This window comes from Bufo bufo, chromosome 3, assembly GCF_905171765.1.
Source record: "Bufo bufo chromosome 3, aBufBuf1.1, whole genome shotgun sequence".
Taxonomy (NCBI): Eukaryota; Metazoa; Chordata; class Amphibia; order Anura; family Bufonidae; genus Bufo; species Bufo bufo.
Genome location: NC_053391.1, coordinates 38,745,348 through 38,770,142, shown reverse-complemented (window position 1 = coordinate 38,770,142; position 24,795 = coordinate 38,745,348). Strand labels below are relative to the sequence as shown.

The window sequence follows — 24,795 nt, the reverse complement described above, 5'->3', positions numbered from 1 at the left end:
AATTCTATGCAGAGAACCTTGCACCCATTTTTTATTTAAAAAAAAAAAGAAACTACATTGAATGTTCCCATATAGGCTGTTAATATGCAATAACGTTTTTTCACTTGGGTCCCTTTAACTACAGTGTGGGGGGGGGGAACACATTAAGTGTAAAGGAGGTCTCACGTCTGCATGAAGGTTCACCAATTTTCTTCTGTAGAAGAGCCATAAATTTTGACACAAAGAGGGACTTCCCCCTATTTCTCTCTAAGAGACATTTTCCACCCCAAAAATGGGGGGAAATGGCAGTACGTCTTATAAAGTGAATAGTGATGAGCACTTCCAAAATGGAAGCACTTATTAGCAGAGTAGGAACGGTGAGTATAGCGCCGGTATTACTCACCGCTCCCTGGTCTTCTCCGAGCACCACGCTGTTCTGGGTCCTGGAAGTGTAGTGTCAGGACATAGTGCAGCACTGCAGGAAGAGCGCGCTGGATCTCCTGAGTGGCGGCACCGTCCTTTGCAAGAGAGGGTAGTTTTTTTTGTTTTGTTTTTTATAAATAACACAAAGTCCTCTCCATTGTAACCAAACCATTACTAGGCATAGCTTCTCAAATTCAAATCAAAATACCAAAAAAACACTGAATTTATTTCCTAAAAATCATTTTATTTAAAATCTAATACAAATCCTACAATAAGTAAAGATAACTGCAAGATCCAGCATAGAATATAATTGATCTTGTAGTTACCTATACTTATTGTGGGATTTGTAATTAAGTTATTTTATGGGAATAAATTCCGCTTTTTGGGTATTTTGCTTTGGATTTATTTTATTTTCTCTGAGGTCTGATGAAAAAAAAATATTAGTTTTCTTCCTCTAAAACCTCAGTGCATCTTATCAGTTGCATCTTATACAGCAAAAAACAAAGCATCTCTGATGTAAGGTGGGTGTCAAGGGTTAAACTAAAAGACAACCAGGAGTAGAAAAGGCATGTTTATTACTATAGTCTGGGGGTATCGCACTGGAACACATGGATTGTGTGTTAATAGTCAGCAACAAGTCTCTTAATGGTCGGCAGTACTAAGACTGGGATGAAACGTTCTCCATAGTAAGTGCTTCTGATACTGAACATAGAGCACAGACGTCCACTATCCACCGCTTTGGGGGTCAGTCCATTGGTCTCTGCTTCCAACACAAAGCACCGGAGGCGGCGCGGTTATATTCTATATAACTTGAGCGGGAAGTTCTCTGTGATGAGATGATCATCCTGAAGAACCACCACGATATTTACTTCAAACTCTGCAGAGGGCAAAGACATTTCTCAGTCTCATCTCCTTAAATCCACCATCCTGAATCAACAATGTTTATGTAGGAAATGAGAAAACCTACCTATTTTAAAGTTGGTAGTTTCCAAAGTGGGACAGGTGAACAGCCTGGGAAAAACCATGTAGATGGGAATAGGGAGACCACGGCACACGTCTCCCTCTGCTATCTGAATGTTCTGTATTTCGGTAGCGTCTCTGGCATAGCCTTCTGCACAACCTTAAAACACAAGGAAAACATTTCCACCTATTACTACAATCTGTTAATTAACCCCGTCCTGCACCGTAATAGTACGTTGCAGATGGTGCTGGTTCAGGAGCTGTGCCTGCGCTATCACTTGAGGGTTTCATCCATGTTATACTTCTGGCTGATAACAGTTTCAAGTTAGTGAAAGTTTATTTTATTTTTATTAAAATTGCCCTTAGGCCTTTATCACATGTCAAGGTTTTGCATCAATTGTTATCCAAAACCAGGAGTGGCTCCTCCACCACGATCCGGTGTAATGGAAAGTTTGTGTTTTGGATACCAGTAACTGATGTGTGAATAAGCTGCGGCACTGGAACAATAAAGAGGTTGTTGTTTGGTCTTTTAATCCAGCAGCAGAAAAACTTTTTTTTTTCTTTCAAAAATACTTGGTGTCATTTATCAAACTGGTGTAAACTAGAACTGCCCATAGCAACCAATCAGATTCCACCTTTCATTTTTGACAGCTCCTTTGAAAAATGAAAGGATAAATCTGATTGGTTGCTATGGGCAACTAACCCAGTTGTTATTGTGCATGTGGCACATGTAAAAACAAAGCCACAAAAAAAAAGTCAGAATTGCTGTTTATTTTATCACCATCACCACACAAAAATACAACCTTAAAATGATGCCATTTAAAAATGCAACTTGGCTCCAAAAAAAAAAATATATATATATATAAATGCTGTGTCCTAAAGTCCAAAGTGGGCTGCATCCAAAAGGTAGTCAAGGATTTTAATATTGAAGGCCTGTCCTCCGGAGACACCATCAGTATCTGATCAGCTATTCTGATTTAGCTCCGGCACCAGAGGCTGAGCTGGTGACTGCACCATGCACTTCAATGGGACCAGCTCCGTGTAGCTTCAGCGTCTAAGCTAATTATGATGAGTTGGAGGGTTTCGGACCCCCCGCTGATCAGATATTGATGACCTATCCTGAGGCTAGACAATATTAAAATCCTGAAATACTCCTTTAAAGGGGTTTTCTGAATATGTGATCAATGGGGGTCTGAAGTAATATAGTTAAATAAAGGGCAGTTCTTAGAGGGGTTTAACTCACCACAGGTCTCGACTCGGACCAGCTGCAGCTCAATACTTTTGATGGCAACTTCTGACGTCTCAACCAGCAGCTCCCCTGTTAGAGGCTGAGTGATGACACAGTTGGTGGAGTCCAGATGTCCTCTGATGAGAAACCGAGGCAGGGACGCCCTCTGCAAGACACAGATCACTTTCATTTACAAAGAAGTTAGCTACATTAGGAAGGTTATATATATATATATATTTATATTATATTATCTAATGGAGTGGCCAGCCAGTCCACACCAAGAACCCATGGCCTGAGGTAATCTCATCTCAGGCCAGTTGGGATCATTACTGGGGAATAAAGCAACCTCAGTGTCTCAGTCTGGGGGGAGAGAAGGAAGCCTGAGAGGCTTTGTGTGGTCACAGCCAGAAGGTCTGTTGGACTGTAAAGCCTAATTCACACGTCAGTGATTGTGAGCCAAAACCAGGACTGGAGCCTCCACAGACATAAGGGGAAGATCTGCTCCTGTTCTGTTTAGAGCCGCACCTGGCTTTGGCTCACAATCACTGAAGTGTGAATGTGGCATAAGGCTGAGTAAAGCCTGAATTTGGGGGTGGCCCAGGGAAGCCTGGAGAGAGGCATCATACGGTCACAGTCAGGACTGTTAGACCGTGATCGCCCCAATGTGTCGTGTTGGACACAGCCAAGACGCTGGTGGACCGTATGGCTGTGTGAAGCCGAATTCCCGAATATGAACAGTGACCTATAGGCGAGTGCGGTGTATTAGTGAGAGCCTAGACGAGCAAGATTTATTTTTTGTGGTGTGACGCTGGAACTGTGTTCATTGTGCCAAGTGATGCAAAACTTGATTTATTGCAGATGAGTATATTTGAAATATTTACAGCTTCTGGCCCAGTACAGATGTGACATGGGGGAGCCCTCTAAAGTGATTGTCCATCACTGGGTTTTATTATTCAAACAAATTAAGAGTTTATTTCTAAATAGTTATTTTTATTAATGTTCACCTCTTTGTGATATGAACAGAGAGATAAAATTTTAAAATTCTTGATACCTGCAGCCGCCACTAGAGGGAGCTGATTGTATTCTGCATAAACATTGATTTTACCAATAAGCTGCGTGCAAGAAAAAAAAAAAAAACACACACACAGGGGCTTTGGAATTTCTGTATTACAATGCACCAACCAATATAAAGAGATTACATGAAATCTGTTAAAAGGCACGGAAAATCACTTTAATGTCTCATTCACACAGTCAGTGTTTTGGTTCTGATCCAGTGAATAAACAGAGCTCCGTCGACACCTCCTCATCAGATGGAACCGAGTCCTGTGCATAGGCTGTGAATGTCTAAGAGGGCCCTTTAAATCCAAGTTTACCATAATAATCATATTACTCTATTTTCCTGCTCAGCCACTGCAATACTCCGTACAGCTTGTCCTAAATCACAGAAACATGATAGAACTTGGAATCTAAGTGTTCGGCCCCTGTGTATCTCCCAATCACTTGGAAGGTCTGTCCTGTACCGTCCTGCAGGCTCAGGGAATACATTATATTCCTGGCTATGCCAGCCTATGATGATGAATGAGCATCGACTGGTTCCTGCTCGCCAATATAAGGAGGAGACCATGAGCAGCCGCACTGGAGGAAGCGTTCAGGTGAGCGATGTGCAGCAAAATGCTGGCTCTAAACCATTCACGGACCCAGCAAAACACAGACTGGATTTCTAGGTTCAGGCATAAAAGATTTTTTTTTTTATAATTTTGATCAAATTACATGCAGACTGGTAATGATTGCTGCAGTTTTAGGCTACTTTCACACTGGCGTTTCAGGGCTCTCACAACCGGCCCAAAACGGATCAGTTCAGCCCTAATGCATTCTGAATGGATCAATTTGGCTGCGTTTGGTCTCCGTTGCGTTTTTTAGACGGTCAATAAAGCGCAGCTTGCAGCGTTTTGGTGACCGTCTGACTATGCGGAGCCAAACGGATCAGTCCTGACTTACAATGTAAGTCAATGGAGACTGATCCATTTTTTACCGACACAATATGGTGCAATTGATCCGTCCCCCATTGACTTTCAATGCAAGTCAAGACTGATCCGTTTTGACTTAGATTTTATTTTGAATGAATAATGCAAACGGATCCGTTAACGGATACAAGCATTTGCATTATTGGTGCGGATCCGTCTGTGCAGATACAAGACGGTTCCGCACAAAACACGAGTATGAAAGCCTTACCCATAACCATATATCCTCACATTAACCTTGCTGTTAAAGGGGGTTGTCAGGGATTAGAAAAACATGGCTGCTTTATTCAAAAACAGCCCCACACTTGTCCATGGGCTGTGTCTGGTACTGCAGCTCAACTCCATTTGAACTGAATGGGGCCGAACGGTAATATCTCACACAACCCAGGGACAGGTGTCCTGGACAACCTCTCTGAAAATATTAGGACTGTGCATTCCTTCGCTTGACCAGCAGATGGCAGCATTCTTCAGCACTGGTTTTCTATGGTAATTTTACAAAGCAGACCATAAGGCTGGAGGCAACGCATCACAAGATCACCCAGTAAGCGAAGTAGGGGGAGAAACTGAAAATGTGCTAAGCTTAATCAGAGGCGTGTACCTTTTTAATACATTTAGTGCCACTGACTAATTCAATGCTCAGATTTATTACACTAGCATATGAAATGCCAGTCTTAATAAACCTGCCCCTAAGGGTTCGGCCAAATGCTGCAGATTTTCTCAAATCTCATCCACAGCAGAAATGAACCCTTGGCGTGGAGCTGGAATCTGCAGAATGTCGATTTATGCTGCACCCCGTAAAATACACAGGGTTAATTCCGCATCTTAGTTTCCTCCTTGTGTGGCTGTTACCCTATGAATGTTTAAATGTATTTTAGGACATTACCGAGCAGGACAGCCCCTTCGTATTGGGAGTTTGACGTGCCCTTTATAGCAGAAGAGCTTTCCCACAGATGGGCTATCCCAAACATAGGAGGTAAATGAGTGATCAGTGCGGTTGGGCCCCCACCAATGACACACGATTGCAGAGAGCAGTCTAAAATGTGACAACCACAAAGAATACAAAATGGAGTGCAGGAGGTGCTGACTAGTGTTGAGCGAAGGAAGCTTCAGATGCCTTATCCGAAGTCGCTGCGTTCAAAACTTCGGAATAATACTGTATGGAGATCCGTCTCTGTACAGTATTAGAATGTATGGGCTCCGATGAGCCGAAGTAAGTTATTCATAAAGTCACGCGTGACTTTGTTGAATAACTTCAATAGTTGATTTTTAAAAGTGGAAAACCACTTTAAAACTTGTAACCAAACTCGGCTTCGGTTCAGACTAGTACCTCGGCTTATTGCAGCTCATACATTCTAAGGCCTCATGCACACGACCGTTGTTTTGGTCCACATCCGAGCCGCACTTCAATGGGGCCGCATCCGTTGCTCCGCAAAAAATATATAACCTGTCCTATTCTTGTCCATTTTGCGGACAAGAATAGGCAGTTATATCAATGCCTGTCCGTGCCGTTCCGCAAATTGCGGAACGCACACGGACGCCATCTGTCGACAACGGTCGTGTGCATGAGGCCTAATACTGTACAGAGAAGGATCTCCGTATAGTATTATTTCAAAGTTTTGAACGAAGCTTGCTTAGCCCAACACTACTGCTGACACTCTTAATTTGCCTATGCTTTAAAGTGCTGGAGATGCATCCCTCCCACTGATGTGCAGTTAAGGGGTTAAAAAATATTCACTTAAAGCGAAGAATTCTTATATTACTCTGGAGTTATGCTTGTGACCGCTTCTCCCTTTTGCAGTCATTTTTCAGCACCATGGAGCTATCCATAGTCACCCAGGCTTCACATACAGTCAGGTCCATAAATATTGGGACACCGACACAATTCTAACATTTTTGGCTCTATACACCACCACAATGGATTTGAAATGAAACGAACAAGATGTGCTTTACCTGCAGACTGTCAGCTTTAATTTGAGGGTATTTACATCCAAATCAGGTGAACGGTGCAGGAATTACAACAGTTTGCATATGTGCCTCCCACTTGTTAAGAGACCAAAAGTAATGGGACAGAATAATAATCATAAATCAAACTTTCACTTTTTAATACTTGGTTGCAAATCCTTTGCAGTCAATTACAGCCTGAAGTCTGGAACGCATAGACATCACCAGACGCTGGGTTTCATCCCTGTCTTCAGTTCCTGCTTGTTCTTGGGGCATTTTCCCTTCAGTTTTGTCTTCAGCAAGTGAAATGCATGCTCAATCGGATTCAGGTCCGGTGATTGACTCGGCCATTGTATAACATTCCACTTCTTTCCCTTAAAAAAACTCTTTGGTTGCTCTTGCAGTATGCTTTGGGTTATTGTCCATCTGCACTGTGAAGCGCCGTCCAATGAGTTCTGAAGCATTTGGCTGAATATGAGCAGATAATATTGCCCGAAACACTTCAGAATTCATCCTGCTGCTTTTGTCAGCAGTCACATCATCAATAATTACAAGAGAACCAGTTCCATTGGCAGCCATACATGCCCACGCCATGACACTACCACCACCATGCTTCACTGATGATGTGGTATGCTTAGGATCATGAGCAGTTCCTTTCCTTCTCCATACTCTTCTCTTCCCATCACTCTGGTACAAGTTAATCTTGGTCTCATCTGTCCATAGGAATTTGTTCCAGAACTGTGAAGGCTTTTTTAGATGTCGTTTGGCAAACTCTAATCTGGCCTTCCTGTTTTTGAGGCTCACCAATGGTTTACATCTTGTGGTGAACCCTCTGTAATCACTCTGGTGAAGTCTTCTCTTGATTGTTGACTTTGACACACATACACCTACCTCCTGGAGAGTGTTCTTGATCTGACCAACTGTTGTAAAGGGTGTTTCTCGTACTTTTTTCCATTGGGGGACACAGACCATGGGTATAGCTTAGAGATATTAGTAGGAGGGACGGGGGCCATTTTCTTTCCCTTCTTTACACAGCGAGCTCTTTTCCCGCTCCTATGATGTGATCGGGGGCGGAGCCTAATCGCGTCCGGGGGCGGAGCCTAATCAGAACTCCAGCTCCTTCCTGCTGCTGCTGAGAAGCTTCTCACACTGAACGGCTGCTCCCCCGCTCCTCTCTGGATACCTGAGCGGTAGGATTTTTTCTCTCTGTACTGATTCCAGTCACTTTTGTGAAGAGACCATCATGCCTAAGACTAAGTCCGGTAAGACCTCTTCTCAGACCCCAATGGGGTCCTGTTGGAGTGTATGCTCCCACTTTCGGTCACTGGTGCCTGTGCCTCCTGCCCTGCCTCTGGACAGAATCCCCTTTCTCCCCCTTCTCTTGCCCAGTCCGGCCCCCCCCCCCCCCCCCCCCCGGTCACTGGGGAGCCTGCGGCCCCCGCTTGGGCATCTGCCATGTCCTGTTCGCCAAGGCAGCCATGTCTTTCATAGAACGTATGTCCGTTTCCAATCCTGCCGTGCCAACCACTCCGTCCCCTCACAGTGGTTCCTGCAGAGGACGCCTGACTACTAAGAGGCAGCGTGAGCGACAGCATCCCTCCTCGGATGACTCCGCTTCTCACCCTCGGCTAGAAGCTTGCTCAGACTCCTCGTCCGTGACACCTTTAATCTCCAAGGGGATTCTCCTCCTTCCACTAGGAGGGAGTTCGCCCTTTTTCCTCCCAAAAAACCGGAGGCTGCTGTCTTTCCGATCCATGAGGAATTTTCCGCTGTCATAGCCAGGGCATGGACCCGTCCTAATCAGAAGTTTTCCGCCACAAAACGCATGGATACTCTCTATCCTTTCCCGGCGGACAGCGTGGAGAAGTGGTCTTCTCCCCCTAGGGTGGACCCCCCGGTAGCCAGGTTGGCCAAAAACACAGCCCTCCCTGCAGGACGCTGTGGACAGGCGCCTAGATTCTCTGGCAAAATCCATATTCTCACTGGCGGGCACGTCCCTGCGACCTGCCTTTGCCTCGGCATGGGTGGCCAGAGCTCTCTCAATGTGGCTGCAGCGCCATCACCAGGACCTGGCGGACCAAGGTGCGTCGGCGGACACGCTGGATTTGATTCTCCAGATGTCTCAGGCCTCCAAATTCCTCTGTGAGGCTTCCATGGACATTGGCCCCTTTTTTGCCCGCGTTTCGGCCCTCTCGGTCATTCAACGCAGGGAGGTCTGGTTGAAGGTATGGGATGCTGACGCTTCCTCCAAGCGTTCCCTTGCGTACCTCCCCTTTGAGGGTTCCAGACTTTTTGGGGCTCAACGGGATGAGTTCATCTCTGCCACTACTAGGGGCAAAAGCACTCACCTTTCCCAGGCTAGGGCTAAGCACCCTTTCGGGCGAGGACTTCCGGTTCTCGGTACCAGTCCTTTCGCCGCTTCTCTGCGAACAAGTCGTCGCCTGCTTCCTCTGCAGGAGGGTCACAGGACTCCCGCGAGCAGCCCTCTTTCAAACCCCAGCCTACCTGGCGCCCGAGGACACAGTCGACCCGCCCTTCCGCTCCCAAGCAATCTTCTGCATGAAGTTGCGCCCCCACCCCTCGTGGTGGGGGGCCGCCTGCTTTCTTATCAGCAGATTTGGACTCATGTTCAGGACGCATGGGCTCTAGAGATTGTAACGTCTGGTTACAAGATAGAGTTCGCGTCCAGACCACCGGAACGTTTTTTCTCCCTCCGCTCCGTTATTTATTTTCTTCCAGGGGAGTTCCTCGCGTCCGTGGACATCCATGGCGCTTATCTGCATGTTCCGATTGCAGAATCTCACCAACGATTCCTGCGCTTCGCCATTGGGGCTCGTCACTCTCAGTTTGTCGTCCTTCCTTTCGGGTTGGCAACCGCCCCTCGGGTCTTTACCAAGATCCTGGCACCGATCATGGCGCTTCTTCGTACCAGGGGCATTCCTTTGCTGCCCTATCTGGACGATATCCTGATAAAAGCCCCCTCGCTTGCCGAGGACAGCGTCCGGATCACTGTTCAGACTCTGGAACAGTTCGGCTGGATAATCAATTTTCCAAAGTCCTCTCTGCTCCCATCCCAGAAGCTCCCCTTCCTGGGAATGGTTTTTGGACACCTTGTCCGCCAGAGTGTTCCTGCCACCCTCCAAGTCCTCCCAGATCCAGGGGGCAGTGTCGAATCTACTGCGATCCCAGTTCCTCTTCATACTCGGGTTCCTCTTCATGACTCGTGTTGTCAGCAGTTTACATTCCAGTGGAGAACTGGAAGTGATCCCGACCGTTCTCATCGCCCCATGGCCTCTACCCGACAGACAGGACCTACTGTCTCAGGGCCCGCTCTTCCACCAGAATTTACGGTCTCTTCGTTTAACGGCGTGGCTGTTGAAACCGCCATCCTGAATAAGAGGGGGTTCTCGGATTCAGTGATTAGGACCACGATCAGAGCGAGGAAGTCTTCTTCCTCCCGGATTTCCCTTGCTCTTATGGGTCCTGTGAAGACCTTTCTTCAGGGGGTGGCACATTTGGTTTCCCTATATGTTCCCCCTTTGTCTCCTTGGGATCTCAATTTGGTCCTGCATGCTCTGCAGTCGGCCCCCTTCGAGCCTTTGAGGGGGGTCTCTCTGACTGTTCTCACCTGGAAAGTGGTCTTCCTTGTGGCCATAACTTCTAATACAGCTACATAGCGTAGTGATTAAAGTTCTGGGCTATTATGCAGAAGCTGTGAGTTCAAATCCCATCACAAGCTTTTAAATCAGACTGGTGTCGGAGCTGGCCGCTTTTTCCTGTCAGGAGCCTTTTCTGGTTTTCCACCAGGATAAGGTTGTGCTCCGTCCGGTCCCCTCCTTTTTGCCCAAGGTGGTCTCTCCCTTCCACCTTAATGAGGATCTTGTCCTGCCTTCCTTTTGCCCTTCTCCGGCTAACCCAAGGAACTGCATTCCCTGGATGTCGTACGGGCCCTGAAGGTGTATCTCGCGGCTACTGCTTCCGTCCGCCGTTCATGACGCTCTGGATCTGCTCGGCTATTTCCGCGGGTTATCGCGCTTGTGGTACAGTTCCCCCGGCTAGGATTACCGCTCACTCCACTAGGGCGGTGGGGGGCTTCCTAGGCAAGACGCAATCGTGCCTCTGCGTCTCAGCTGTGTAAGGCGGCCACCTGGTCGTCCTTACATACCTTTACGAAGTTTCAGTTGCATCACTGGCTTCGGCTGATGCGGTCTTTGGCCGCAGGGTTTTGCAGGCTGTGGTTCCTGTTTGACCGTTGGACGTTCCTCCTGGCGGTGCTGAGGTTTTTTTTTTCCCACCCCATGGACTGCTTTAGGACGTCCCATGGTCTGTGTCCCCCAATGGAAAAAAGTACGAGAAAAGGAGATTTTTGTGAAACTCACCTGTAAAATCTTTTTCTCGTCTTTTCCATTGGGGGACACAGCTCCCACTCATTCTGCCTGTTGCAGGAGGGGTCTTCAGTTCAGTTTCTGTTTATGGTTGGACCTTATGGCTGGGTCCGATGGTTTCCATAATTTTTTCTTGCTCCTTCTCCTACTGTTTGTGCAACGCCCGAGTTCCTCCTGGTGGAGTCGGGGGGTATAGCCCGAGGAGGAGGAGCTCTTTCATTTGCATAGTGTCCCTCCTACTAATATCTCTAAGCTATACCCATGGTCTGTGTCCCCCAATGGAAAAGACGAGAAAAAGATTTTACAGGTGAGTTTCACAAAAATCTCCTTTTTCTTTACCAGGGAAAGAATTCTTCGGTCATCCACCACAGTTGTTTTCTGTGGTCTTCCGGGTCTTTTGGTGTTGCTGAGCTCACACATGCGTTCCTTCTTTTTAAGAATGTTCCAAACAGTTGTTTTGGCCACGCCTAATGTTTTTGCCATCTCTCTGATGGGTTTGTTGTGTTTTTTCTGCCTAATGATGGCTTGCTTCACTGATAGTGACAGCTCTTTGGATCTCATCTTGAGAGTTGACCGCAACAGATTCCAAATGCAAATAGCAGACTGGAAATGAACTCTGGACCTTTTATCTGCTCATTGTAATTGGGATAACGAGGGAATAACACACACCTGGCCATGGAACAGCTGAGAAGCCAATTGTCCCATTACTTTTGGTTCCTTAACAAGTGGGAGGCACATATGCAAACTGTTGTAATTACTACACCGTTCACCTGATTTGGATGTAAATACCCTCAAATTAAAGCTGACAGTCTGCAGGTAAAGCACATCTTGTTTGTTTCATTTCAAATCCATTGTGGTGGTGTATAGAGCCAAAAATGTTAAAATTGTGTCGATGTCCCAATATTTATGGACCTGACCGTACATGGCCTCTCTCCTCCCCTAGGACTTGTAAATCTGACATATTACAGCATAGACACTGTCCGCTACAAAAAACTGGTAAAACATTTTATTCTTACCAGTGTCCTGAGGAATGTCTCCAGGTGCAGTTTTATCATAGGATCGAAAGAGTTAATATGAGACCTTGAAGGAATTGTCCCTTTACAACAACTCATCACCTCTCCACATGATTTGGTCTGATCAACAGGGGGTCCTACTGCTGGGGGTCTTCGCCGATCACGAGAACAGGGACCTGCGTTTCCCCTTAGAATGTAGTTGCAGACATGCATGCGTGTCCGCCACTCCATTCAACTCTATAGGGCCGCCAGAGATAACAGAGTATAGAGCAGCACTGTGCATGTGTGTTCCGTTCAAGGGGGAAAATGTTCTTGTGACTGGTAGGGGCCCCAGCAGTTGAACCCCTGCCGACCACACCTACCCTCCATCCTAAGGATAGGAGATAAGTTGTTGTGTGGGGCATCCACAAAAGAAAAGAAAAAAAAAGTTGCACTTACTTCTTTGACATTCTGTAAAGTCTCTGGCGTTATTGTGAAGCTGACCGGGCTCGGCGCCTGCTTTCCCTTCTGTGGCTGAAATACAGCATATAAATGGTGGATTAACAACATGAATGGAAGAAAGAAGCCTGGGATAATCCATGTATTATATGTCAGATTACAGGGGAAAGTCTTTTCTTATTTTATTAGCACACAATATAAAAAGTTCTACATTGTCCTAATGTACTTAGTCCGTTCATCACAACTTCAAGATCACTGTTTGCTCTGAACGAGAAGATCTTATTCACATCCAGGGCTGAAAACCTCACAGTGACATAATACTTCTCACAGCAGAGGGTTTGCTACAAAGTCTGGGAGCTAAATACATTAACGACACAAACCGTACTGCGTTACAATGTGAGAGGTATTACGGTTCTACCCCTTTAGGGCCCATTCAGACGGTCGTATGAACTGGTGTGGACCCATTCACTTCACACAGTGTGCTGTCCGCAGCCATAGTTCTGCGAAAGGATAGAACATGTCCTATTCTGGTCTGCAATGGGGAGCAAAAGTAGGCATTTTATGTCATGGTTGCGGCCATGTGCGGATCCGCGAAACACTACGGCCGTCTGAAAGAGGCCTTAGATGGATAGATACCCATTCACCGACCACAATAAGAGATCTTGAACTTGAAGAAGTTAAACACAAAGTATGTGAAAGTTTTAGACCGTCCCATGAGACATGTGAACGCTGTACAGGGGACTCTGCGGTAACAGTGAATCAGACTATACAAGTATTGTAGGAGCGGGCTGAGAATAGATCGCATTCAGACGCACAGCACCACGACAGGACACGGGCTGCAGGTTTGCTGTCCCTTTAGTTTTTGGCTTTGTGTGAATGTATTTACCCTCATTGTGCATTTTAAGTTCACAAATCCTCCTCTAATTCCACATTCACTTCAGGTCCTTGCTCCCCTAGTGGTAATGTATAGACGGCCATTTAACAGGGTGAAGTATGACATGTCCCCCCGGCGTGAGGATGCCTCGGACTCGGCAGAACGTGTTCTTTTCTATTGCTCTCACAGGACTAGAGGCGCACGCTATGCCGGCAGCTTTATGAGTACAGCCTGCAAAGTCCTAGAACCACAGCAGCAGCGAGAGAAGACTCCGTGCCCGCGAAAGTGATTTTGCTCGTACATATTTTAACATCACTGCCAATCATTCACTTTCCTGCCCTGGATGAGACAAGCGCACAGCTTGTATGAATCCTGTCCACAGAGCAGTGATCCGCAACCCGTGGTCCCTAGCAGCTGCAAAACTACAACTCCCATCATGCCCTGACAACCTAATTAACAAATATTTACTTTAGCCTACACAGAGATCGGTATCTGGTCACATCTTAAAGGGGCTTTCCAACATCATACAACAGCGCCCCGGGACGGGGACGAGCCTCCCTAGCGTAGTAGCGTCACCAGCGATGCTAGGGAGACTTGTCCCCCCCCCCTTCCTGATGCCGGATGTTTTCATCCGTGTACAGGGAGAAGCAGCAGCGGCGGTGCGGGGACCAGGAGCGGGGCAAGTATAGGCTCGGCACATGGGGGAGGCTGTTGTATGATGTTGGATAACCCAGGGGTCGAGTCGAGGGGGAACGCCTGGGAACGGCGTTCCTGCACTTTTTTCATGGCAGGAACGCCGTTCCCTTTCAGGGCAAAAGGACCAGGAGGAAGCGGTGAAGGCTTTGTACTCACCGCCGCCTTCCTGGTCCTCGGCTGTCTGCTGTGAGGGCTGCGCACAGGAGCCGAGTGAGTCGCTCTGTGACGTCACTCCGTGCGCAGCCTACAGCAGTAGAAGAGGAGCGTCTGCGTCCAGGAGCAGGAGAGGTAAGTGTAAGTGGTTTTTTTTTTCCATATTTTATTTATACTATAGGCACTGACGGGGGGGATCTCTCTGCCGCAAGTGTGAAAGTAGCCTAACATCTTTATTTTCTGATTGCAGTAAGGTTGTTTCAATGCCAAAATTTTGATTCGGTTTCGATACAATAAAAAAGTATTGCGATACTTGATACCACGCGGAACAAAATTAAAAACACCAAAAAAAAAAAAAAAGACTTGTGCGTTGCGCATTTTATGGAACGTCCGGCCCATAATCGAACAGTCCTATCCTATTTTTGGGGGGGGGACTAGGAGACTTTAAAAAAAAATAATAATAAAAAAATGGCGAATCATGCAGTTTTTTTTCTGTTACGCCGTATTTTAATAGTTTGGACTTTTCGGACGTGGTGATATGTAATATGTTTATTTATTTTATATGTAGAATTGGGAAAGGGGGTGATTTATACTTAATATTTTGGTGTTTTTTTTTTACTGTTTATTTAATAACCATTTCCCCCCCATAGGGGTAGAACCTGGGATCTTTTAATCCCTTGTCCTATTCACCCTAATAGATCTCTATCAGGATGAATAGGACTTCACACTCTCCCTGCTGCCCTGTGCTTTGTGCACACAGCAGCAGGGAGATTACTATGGAAGGCTTCAGTAGCGTCCTGGTTGCCATGGTAACCGATCGGAGCCCTAGGATTACACTGCTGGGGCTCCGATCACAACTGCCACCGCCACCGAGGAGGGGAGGGGACCCTGTGGCCACTGCCACCAATGATTTTAATACTGGGGAGGTTGAGGGGGGCGCCCTGTGCCACCAATGATTTAATACTGGGCCACCAATGAGAATTAACGTTTAATACAGGAGGCTGGGTGAATCACATAGCCGTCACCCAGCCTCTATGACAGGAAGCTGCGATCAGCGACAATTGGCTTCCTTTCATAGAGGCTGGGCGACGGCTATGTGATTCTGCACCCAGCCTCCTGTATTTGTATTAAACTTTAACTTTAATTGGTAGCGCAGTGCGCCCTCCCCTCCTCCGCCCCTCTCTCTCCTCATTGGTGGCAGCGGCGGCACAGGGGGAGGGAGAGAGTAACTCCTTCTCCCCTGTGCTGCTGAGGGAACATGGCGCGCGCTGATAGCCGCGCGCTCCATGCAGTAGCGCATCCTAGTATCGAAAAATATCAAATCGAGGTCGATACCGGACAAAGGTATCGACTGGGTATTGAAAATTCGATACCCGAAACAACCCTAGATTGCAGATGTATTTATTCTATTTCCTGAACAGGATTACGGGGGCGGCCATCTTTCCTGAGCTGTTCTCAACGGCATTTAGAAAGCATTGAGAAAACTGCTTTACGGCAGCCGCATGGTCCATAGACACAATGGTCAGGAGGGGACCTTCTATGGGAGAGTCTTCTCGGCATGCTCTGTGACCTGTGCAGAGGACATTGTACACGGAAAGAACAGAGACGCTCTGACAATCACCTACTGTGAATGGAGGATCCTGTCTTATCTATACTCAGAGGTGGTATCATTACAGGCAGGATTAGAACGACAGATAAGAAGGCAAGTGCAGTAAAGTGATCTGTACAAACCAAGAAGTGGCGCCTATTATTTGGCTTAGTGACCAGTGAGAAAACTGTAGGATTTTATGGTTTTTGTTTAAGTATAGATAATGACATGGAAAATGAAAAATATCAAAAATTCTTTAAAAATATACGTTAAACATAAAACATGGTTTAAACAATAGGTCATTTTCTGATGACACATTCCCTCTAAGTTTTAGTGACATAAGAATACAGGACAGCCCTTTTATAAGGATTCAGCCAGCGGTTGGCATGTTCCCTGCTCACCAGACCTACCTGGGAATGAATGATGAACTCGCAGTTCTTGGTCAGGTCCTTTGCCAGCAGAGATCTCTTCATATCACAGCGGAGAGTATACTGCAAACAGATACAGCCCATGAAATACCATTTAATTACTCAACCCAATATTACAACACAAACCCCTGCCACAATGTAACAGTCCGGAGTCCAAACCAATAACCCCATAGAAAATGAGAGAACACACATATAATATATATACGGTATGTAGTTTATTAAGACACAATACAATTAATATGACATGAAGGCAGAGGGTAAAGGACGGTGGGACGCCCCGTGTGGCGGGACCGTGAACAACCACCCTCACATGTACCCGACTATACACTGGGTATAAAACCGCATAAAAATGGGAGAGCTGTAAGTTCACCCAAAGTAACATATAAACATATGTATGTAGCATACATGTAGAAAATCAATGAGGTCACACATAGCCACGGCTCCTTGCTCTTTATAATCCCGTGTTGTTAGTATTTGGCAGTTGAGGTATTGGCACTTATTACGTGCCGAGTATTTATTAGCTCTGCGGCTTTTGCCTAAGGGCTTTTCTTGCACGATGCACTTTCTCTCTTCACTTCACCATATTCACGGTATCTATGATTGTTGTATGTTTTTTGTATTTTTTTATTTTTATAATATGGATCGGTTCCACGGGTCTTTGTTTAATTAATGAGATTTGCACTTCTATATGAATTGTACCTGGGATATTAACTATTTGAATTTTTTTATTTACACATGGAATCATAATAGGGAGGGGGATGGGAAACCTTCATTTATATTCATTATTTTCAATGATTGCTTCTCATTTCTGCACCTCAATATAATATTTTATATTTAATCTATTATCACTCAATTAATCATGTATAATTATATAATGATTATGCTACATTGTTCTAGGACAGGGATCAGCAACCTCCGGCATTCCAGCTGTTCTAAAACTACAACTCCCAGAATACTCCTTTCACTTCTGTGGGAGTTACAAGAACAGCCAAGTAAGTTTGCATGCTGGGAGTTGTAGTTTCACAGCAGCCGGAGTGCCGAAGGTTGCTGATCCCTGTTGTAGGATATCACTGCACTCAGTATGCGTGCATAGTGTTAGTTATGTACCTATGGTATGGATTACCTTCATCTTTGCATCATGCTGTGTGATTGAGGGGGGAATTAACCTGCTCGCCAATACTTAATCAATTATTGTATTTTGGATTTATTTTTATTATCACTGTTTTATAGCTTTACCAATATGGGATTTTCAAAGTTGCCTCGATCTGACAGGCATTAGAATGGGATATATACTGCACTTGAAGATGTGTCATGTTATTATGCTGCTTATTTATCGTTACCCTAGTATGTTGTATTTCTTAGAATACCTTTATGATATTTGCCCCTTATTTGCCCTATTCTCCATCCTTTATCTCCACCTGGCACCGGTGCGCTGCGGGCTGATATCGTGGGGACGCTCCTATACCTGTTCCCATTGGAGTCGGCTACTGCGCGCCCCCGTGTCATGTGATCGGGCGGGAGAGGAGGGGTGTGGCTGCGTGCCATTAACGCGGCTCCCTCCTCCTTGCCTGGCCATGTGACGCGTTGGGCGTGCTCTGCCTGGTCTCCGGGAGCGGGTGGCGCGCCTCTTTGATGTCACAACCTGGATCACTGGGCGGTTTGGTTGTCTGTATTTACGTGATGGCCATACATGTTACCAGTGGTGGGCAAGTTTGGCATGTGTGACCTCATTGATTTTCTACATGTATGCTACATACATATGTTTATATGTTACTTTGGGTGAACTTACAGCTCTCCCATTTTTATGCGGTTTTATACCGAGTGTTTATGACATTTCCTTGTTTAGTCGGGTACATGTGAGGTTGGTTGTTCACGGTCCCGCCACACGGGGCGTCCCACCGTCCTTTATGTCATATTAATTGTATTGTGTCTTAATAAACTACATATATATTTTATATGCGTGTTCTCTCATTTTCTATGTTTTTTTTCTCGTTGGTTGGTTCAGTATATTATACTAGACCCCAGTGTATTGTATACACCCAATTTGAGTTTTTTTCTTATAGGTTGGTCTAACAGTCCAGAGTCCAGGCTGTTTAGCTTATAATGGATTATCCAGACTGGATGCAGCTGTAGCAAACTCTCAGCTGTGAGAAGTATTAGGTCTTTGGGGACGCTGTAGTCTCATGCAGTTTGACTCCTCTTTTATATGTCCCCTACTTCATGTTACAAACAATAGACAGATTACACAAGGTTTAGCGGCTGGCTATAACCATGGCGCAGCATTGGTCTGCATAGGAGCTGCATACACAAAACAGATATTCTTTATCAACTGTTTGTGAAGAAGTTTTCTTTTCTTTGTAACATACACCGGATACACCCTTGGCACGGCCGATGCCCTCACCTGAATGTTCACAAACACCCCGTGGTACGTCTCGTACAGAACCTTATTGCTCTTCATGACAAGTGGGAACTCAAAAGGGATTTCTGTCTTCCCGCTGGGGAGTTTCCCGGCTTTCACCATTTCCACCGTGTTGCTAATGATTTGGATTGGCTGCAATAAATCAATAAGAATCCTTTCAATGACATTGCTGTAAAAGACCATCCCAGCCAGAGAGGGATCCACCCCTGTACAATCTCATGCTAGATTATGGGGGTCAGCTCACCCAAATGGAACGAGTGCAGAGGTGGGCTACACAAATGGTGGAGGGTCGGAAGCATAAAACTTATCAGGAGAGACTTAAAGGGGTATTCCCATCTTGGACATGTCCGATAGGTGCCGGTCTCACCTTTGGGACCCGCACCTATCCTTAGGCCGGAGCCCACAAAGTGATGGAGGGCGCATTGCGCATGCGTGGCTACCCTCCATTCATTTTTATGGGAGTGCTGAAAATAGCGATCGGCTATTTACGGAAGTCCCATTGAAATGAATGGGAAGCGAACACGAAATCGCGCCCACCGCTCCATTAACTTCTATGGGGCTTACGGAAATTTTGCCGAGCCAGCGCTGGTCTATTTTCGGCAGTCCCACAGAAAGGAATGGAGAGTGGCCATGCATGCCGGTGTGTCCTCTTTTCTAAAGGATAGGTGCGGGGGTCCCAGAGGTGGAGCATTATGCCCCCAATATCCAAGATGGGACAACACAATTTTACCTGCTCACCCCAGGTCTATAAAAGTGGGCTTGGCGTGGGCGGGGAAGGGGATGGATCGGAAGTCTAAATGTAAGACAGCAAGGAAGCCGTCTTGCATTTAGAACTGTAGTAAGTAAAAAAGATCGGCACTCGACTAGTAGCCGCACGGGACAAGAGCGAACTCCAAATTAGTAAGCATCTTGCTGACGAAGGCTGGACGGGCCGAAACGCTTCCTTACTGTACTTATCTACGGAATAAATATCAAGAATATTGATTGCAGAAGCCGTGGTCCGCTGGGATTTCTATTACATTTAGAACTGGCAGAGGATCCGCCAAAGTTATGAAGAGGCCGAGTTAAAAGAGTAGTTTAGCCTGGGAACAATCTACCGGCAGATGTGGTTGGGAAATCTACAGTACGTGTAGTTAAATCTGCCTGGGATAGACACACAAATAGTAATAATAGTGCAGACTAAATGGACCAGGGGGGCTTTTTCTGCTGTCAATCTTCTATGTTTCCCTTAGCTCCCTCTAGTGGTGGCTGCTCATAGACAAAGTGCTACAATGCTGGGGATTTGGAACTCTGTATCAGCATGAGATTTCAAAATCATTTCGATAAAATAGTGTTTAATGGTGGACATTCACTTGATGGCGGGGGGGTTTGTACGGGACTTAAAATCTGAACTGGTTCCTTTATGAGCACCCTGTGCAGCCAGTCAGCAGTAATAAGTGATTTTAGGCTAGCCTGCATCTCCTGAACCGTAAGCGGTCTGTATTCTGCAGACAGCCTTGACATACAGTGGAGCAAGTTTGTCCTATACTGCCATCAAAGGGGTTCTGTGCCTTGTACCGACTCCTAGACCGAAGGGCCGTGTGGCTCCTCTGAGTGCAGCACCCTTTGTCACCAGAATCTAATTCAATACAATAGGACAGCACGCATTGCAGTGAATGGACTTGGGAACCTAAAGGAATCTGTGTCAGAGACGAAAGGACACCGTGATCAGGAGAGCCATGCTGTACCCCACTATCTCCACCATAGAGGAGAATGACGTGGTGGTCACGCAGGCGACTCATGATCGGTAGTAGTCCCAGGATTTTACGCTCATTAATCTATTTTTCTGTGGATAGTGGAGACACCGTTTATGGGATGAATGATCTCATATACATGTTAGAGGACTGGTGACGGACAACACCATTTTCTAGATGAAACCCCTTTGGTACTGCTCAGAGATTGCCTACATCCCACAACATTCTCAGCAGAGGTCTATTCTAACCAATGACAGGTGCTGTAGGTGGTTTTCGATTTTCAGTTCCAAGTCTCCGAGCAGTGCCAAAGGGGTTCATGCCCTCTATAAAACGCCTTCATTCAGTGGTGTCTGAGATCACAGACTTCACCTGTGTCATCTTCTCAGGTGTCCAGGTTCTAACTAACCATAATGTCCTGCAGTCCTCTTACCTTCACTGAATTATAGAAAGCCTCGAACACGCCGACACTCTTAGCGCTGAGCTGCAGATTGACGGAGCCCTCCATGGTCAGCAAGATCCCCTGATGCTGAACAGTGTCTTTGCTCACCACAACTACTACTCCGGATAAGACCTCCTATAGGAAAGAAGAGAATGGCAGGCAACTACATAAATAGCAACTCCTTACAGCAGAACTAGCAGATATACTTAGTTTAAAAGGGGTATTCCGAGAACTGCGGCCTTCTTGCAGCTTCGCCTTGGTCATGTGAAGTCATGTTCATCGGTCACATGGCCTAGGCGGAGCTCAGCCCCATTTAGGTGAACGGAGCCGAGCTGCGATACCAAGCACAGCCACTATACAACGTACGGCGCTGTGCTTGGTGAGCTGAGAGAAGGCAGTGACGCTACTGTGAGTGTCCAGGGGATAGGTCATCAGTAGAAAAGTCTCAGAAAACCCCTTTAAATTCCTCACATTGTCATCTGAGACATTGGTGGCATATCGCTATGATAGTCCCACCAATATCAGGTAGGTGCGGGTCAAACCTCTGGGACCTACACCTATCTCGAGAATGGGGTCGCCAAAGTGAATGAGAGCGCACTGCGCATACGCCATGTGTTTTCCATTCACTCCTGTGGGAGTTCCGAGTGCTGGCTCGGCTATTTCCGGCAGTCCCATAGAGGTGAATGGAGAGCTGGCTGCGCATTCGCCGTGCGCTCTCTGCTCACTTTTATGGGAGCTCCGGAAATTAGCCGAGCCAGCACTCTGCTGTTCTTAAAACTCCCACATAAGTGAACGGACAGAACACCGTGCCTGTGCGGTGCGCTCTCGTTCACTTTGGGAGCCCCGCTCTAGACAGGTGCGGCCTGCACTGACCCGACATTGGTGGCCTATCCTAGCAATGAGACAACCCTTCTAAGATCTCTGTGTCACTAATTGGAAACAACCTTTTTTATATCCAGAGGGTAGAAAGAAACCCATCGAGGGTGAATACTTTTCACTGTTGAAGATTTGCCACAATGGTTTCCAGTCAGGACAGAGATTTGGGAGGATGACGTGTGGAGCTCACGGCAGATTATCTAGACTGGATCCAATTGTACAAAGTATATTAGAAAGTTGTGGACCTTTTCACCATGCAGTGATTAGAAAGGTATTCCCATGTTGTGAAGCGATGGCATTTCTAGGTTAGGCCATCACTTTATGATCGGTGGGGGTCCAATCTCTGGGACCACCACCAGTCCTAAGAAGGAAAGGGCTGCAGCACTGGAATAGTGTTCTAGAAAGTTGGTCTTCAATCGTAAACTTTTAAAGGCCACAATTAATAGCGACCAAGGCATCTAAGGTGTTTGACATTGAGAAAATGAGGCGCTCTCTGTCAGCCCATTGGCCCCCTGCAACGCAGTTGAGGGGGGAGATACTCTACTATAACTGGGGGCCACAACAATGGCCCCAGGTCTGCCTTAAAAAGCTGGGAATTATTAGATCATGCCTGATCGCTGACTGCCTATAATGCTTTCAAATAACGTTAAGGGTCCCCTTTCCCTTAGGCTACATTCACACGTCAGTATTTTTCTATATCCCGATTTTCGGTCCGTTTTTTGCGGATCCGTTGTTCCTGAAAATGTTTCCGTATGTCATCCGTTTTTTGCGGATCCGCAAAAAACGGAAACATGTATAAATTTCAATAAGCAAATAAAGTTGTTTGGATTTCTTTGGAAAAAAAAAAATAATAATAATAATTTAAATGTAATTTCCAGGAACGGAATCCGCATAAAACGGATGACCTAGAGAATAAATGGAGCGGCAGGACCCATGCTTGACTTACCGCTCTATCAGTTATCCTCTGTCCCAGATAACTTGCACAGTTTATATCTACCATAATAATACCAATACATACTTCACCTGTCCCGCAAAAAAACAAGCCCTTATGTGACTACATTAATGGGGGGGGGGGGGTTATGGCTCTTGAAATGCAGCTATGAAACATGTAAAAAATATAAATAAAATGGTGCATTAAGTTACAAATCATGTGCGGTATTAAAGGGCATCTGTCAGCAGTTCTGTAACTATGACACTGGCTGACCTGTTACATGTGCGCTTGGCAGCTGAAGGGATCTGTGTTGGTCCCATGTTCATATGTGCCCACATTGCTGAGAAAAATTATGTTTTACTATATGTAAATGAGCCTCTAGGAGCAACGGGGGCGTTGCCGTTACACCTAGAGGCTCTGCTCTCTCTGCAGCAGCCACCGCCCCTGCACCTTGATAGGCAGGGATGATGACGTTTTCACTGCCTGGTCCAGTCATTCGCTTCCCACGCTGCTTGGCCATTGTCGGCGCTCCCATAGAAATGAATGGAGGGCAGCCGCGCATGCTCGGGCCCACTCTCCTTCCCTTTGCGGGCTCCGTTCTAAAGACAGATGCTGGTCCCAGAGGTGGGACCTGTGCTTATCAGAATGTATGAGATGGGCCAAACCCTTTATTATATCCCCTGGTAAATCCCTCTAGCTTTGAGATATAGAGGACCTATCTTCAGGGTGGGCCATTAATATCAGACTGGTGGGGGTCCGAGACCCAACACCGATCAGCTGTTCTCAGCAGCGGCCGCCAAAAACGGAACAGCGGACGAGCTGGAAGCAGAAGCCTCCATCCACTGTGAAGTGTCCATGTATGAAAAGCTCAGTCTAGTTCCCATTCAACTGAATGGAAGGTGTCCCAGTACAACTCAAGTGAATGGGAGCGGAGCTGCGGTTCCCAGTACCCCGGGGATGGAGCCGTCTGTAAACTGTTCAGTTTCCACAGCCGGTCTATACTGAGAACGGCCGACTGGTTCAGGTACTGGATGTCGGACCACCACCGACCGGTCATCGGTACCTAAAAGCTGGAACATCCCTTGTGAAGGGGTTGTCGACTGTTACAAGAGCTGGCCGCCACCGCCGCATTCACTTCCATGGGAGCAGCACTGTAGTAACCAACTTCATCCACTGCACAATGGGGGGCGCTACACTGAGACAGCCAGAAGATAGGCTATCACTTGTAACACTGCTGACAACCCCTTTAAGCCTCATTTACATAAAATCTGACAACCCCTTTAGTCCACAATCCCTCAGACCAATTGCCTCCGACTTACAGCTCTGACATTGCAAGACTACAAGTCCTACCATGCGCAGAACTCGATAGGAGTTGTAGTTCTGCAAAAAAAAAAAATGACCTGCAGCATCAATTAAACTGCTGACAACCATCTTTATGGCCTAGAGTCTGTGACATGGGGAGGGGGCTCCACTGCTCTTACCCCCTCCCTGTAGACCTTATTCGCCCGCTTGATCTTGATGTCCAGCACGGTCCCCATGTTGTCTCCTCCAGCGGTGCACCTCCTAAGGAAGAGGAAAGTCACATGACTAGCCGCACACATGATCACCTAGCGTCACATGAGCATTAGACGTCCTTTTTTTCTTCTTTTTGCTCTCAACAAACTTTGTTGACTACGCTACAGACATAAACATCCTGTAGCTCGCCTCCCCCTCCGCGAGTTGTCATGCCAACGGACAGGCGGTGACGTCACGCATGTGGCGCAGTTAAATTAGAAATGCGCGGGAGATGCCGTGCACTACGCTGACTCATGATTACCACACGCTGGGACTCGGAGCAGCAGCCCCTGGTTTTCAATGAGCTGGGGGTTTTATTTTTTATTTATTTTAATAACGTGTGACGACTGTAACGTCCATTCTGCTCAGCGGTTTCCATAACTTCCCCTCCATTCGTATTCGAGGCACATAGATAGTAAATAATACGTTGGCTGCTGATTGACGTAGTAAGCGGCTCTGTGACGCAGGTTTATTATTCCCCAGACTTTACACTGAGGTAAACAAAAGCGCCCTGCGTGTGAGGCACTGGGAAGGCTGAGGTATAGCCTCAGGTGCCGCGTTCACCTGTCAACTAACCGGCGGACAGACTCTATTGGCCGATGACATCTGAGCGACGATGCTGATTGGCTCGCTGACGTGGAGGTGGGCGTGGCTCGCCAATCTCTTCCCGCCTTGTTGTACAGCGCGCTTTGGACAGATTAACTGCTTGGCTGCCG

General features: G+C 46.6%; 1 protein-coding gene across 1 annotated transcript; it reads right to left on the bottom strand.

The window, feature by feature from the left end:
* Positions 1-850: 850 nt before the first annotated feature.
* Positions 851-24,126, bottom strand: VPS26C (VPS26 endosomal protein sorting factor C). The gene is made up of 8 exons (XM_040423099.1): positions 24,007-24,126; positions 20,710-20,853; positions 18,529-18,678; positions 16,110-16,190; positions 12,389-12,463; positions 2,606-2,756; positions 1,370-1,522; positions 851-1,279 (listed from the first exon to the last, which is right to left on the bottom strand). The coding sequence occupies exons 1-8, from the start codon at positions 24,124-24,126 to the stop codon at positions 1,197-1,199; spliced, it is 957 nt and encodes a 318-aa protein (XP_040279033.1). The 3' UTR covers positions 851-1,196.
* Positions 24,127-24,795: the final 669 nt, after the last annotated feature.

What these genes read in the sequence shown, in the direction of transcription:
- VPS26C (XM_040423099.1), bottom strand. Translation starts at nt 24,126, where the DNA reads ATGTGTGCGGCTAGTCATGTGACTTTCCTCTTCCTTAGGAGGTGCACC. An exon ending in ATAAGGTCTACAGGGAGGGG is followed by an intron (nt 20,854 to 24,006) that starts GTAAGAGCAGTG and finishes TCTTTCCTATAG; the next exon opens with GAGGTCTTATCCGGAGTAGT. An exon ending in CTTTCTATAATTCAGTGAAG is followed by an intron (nt 18,679 to 20,709) that starts GTAAGAGGACTG and finishes GATTTATTGCAG; the next exon opens with CCAATCCAAATCATTAGCAA.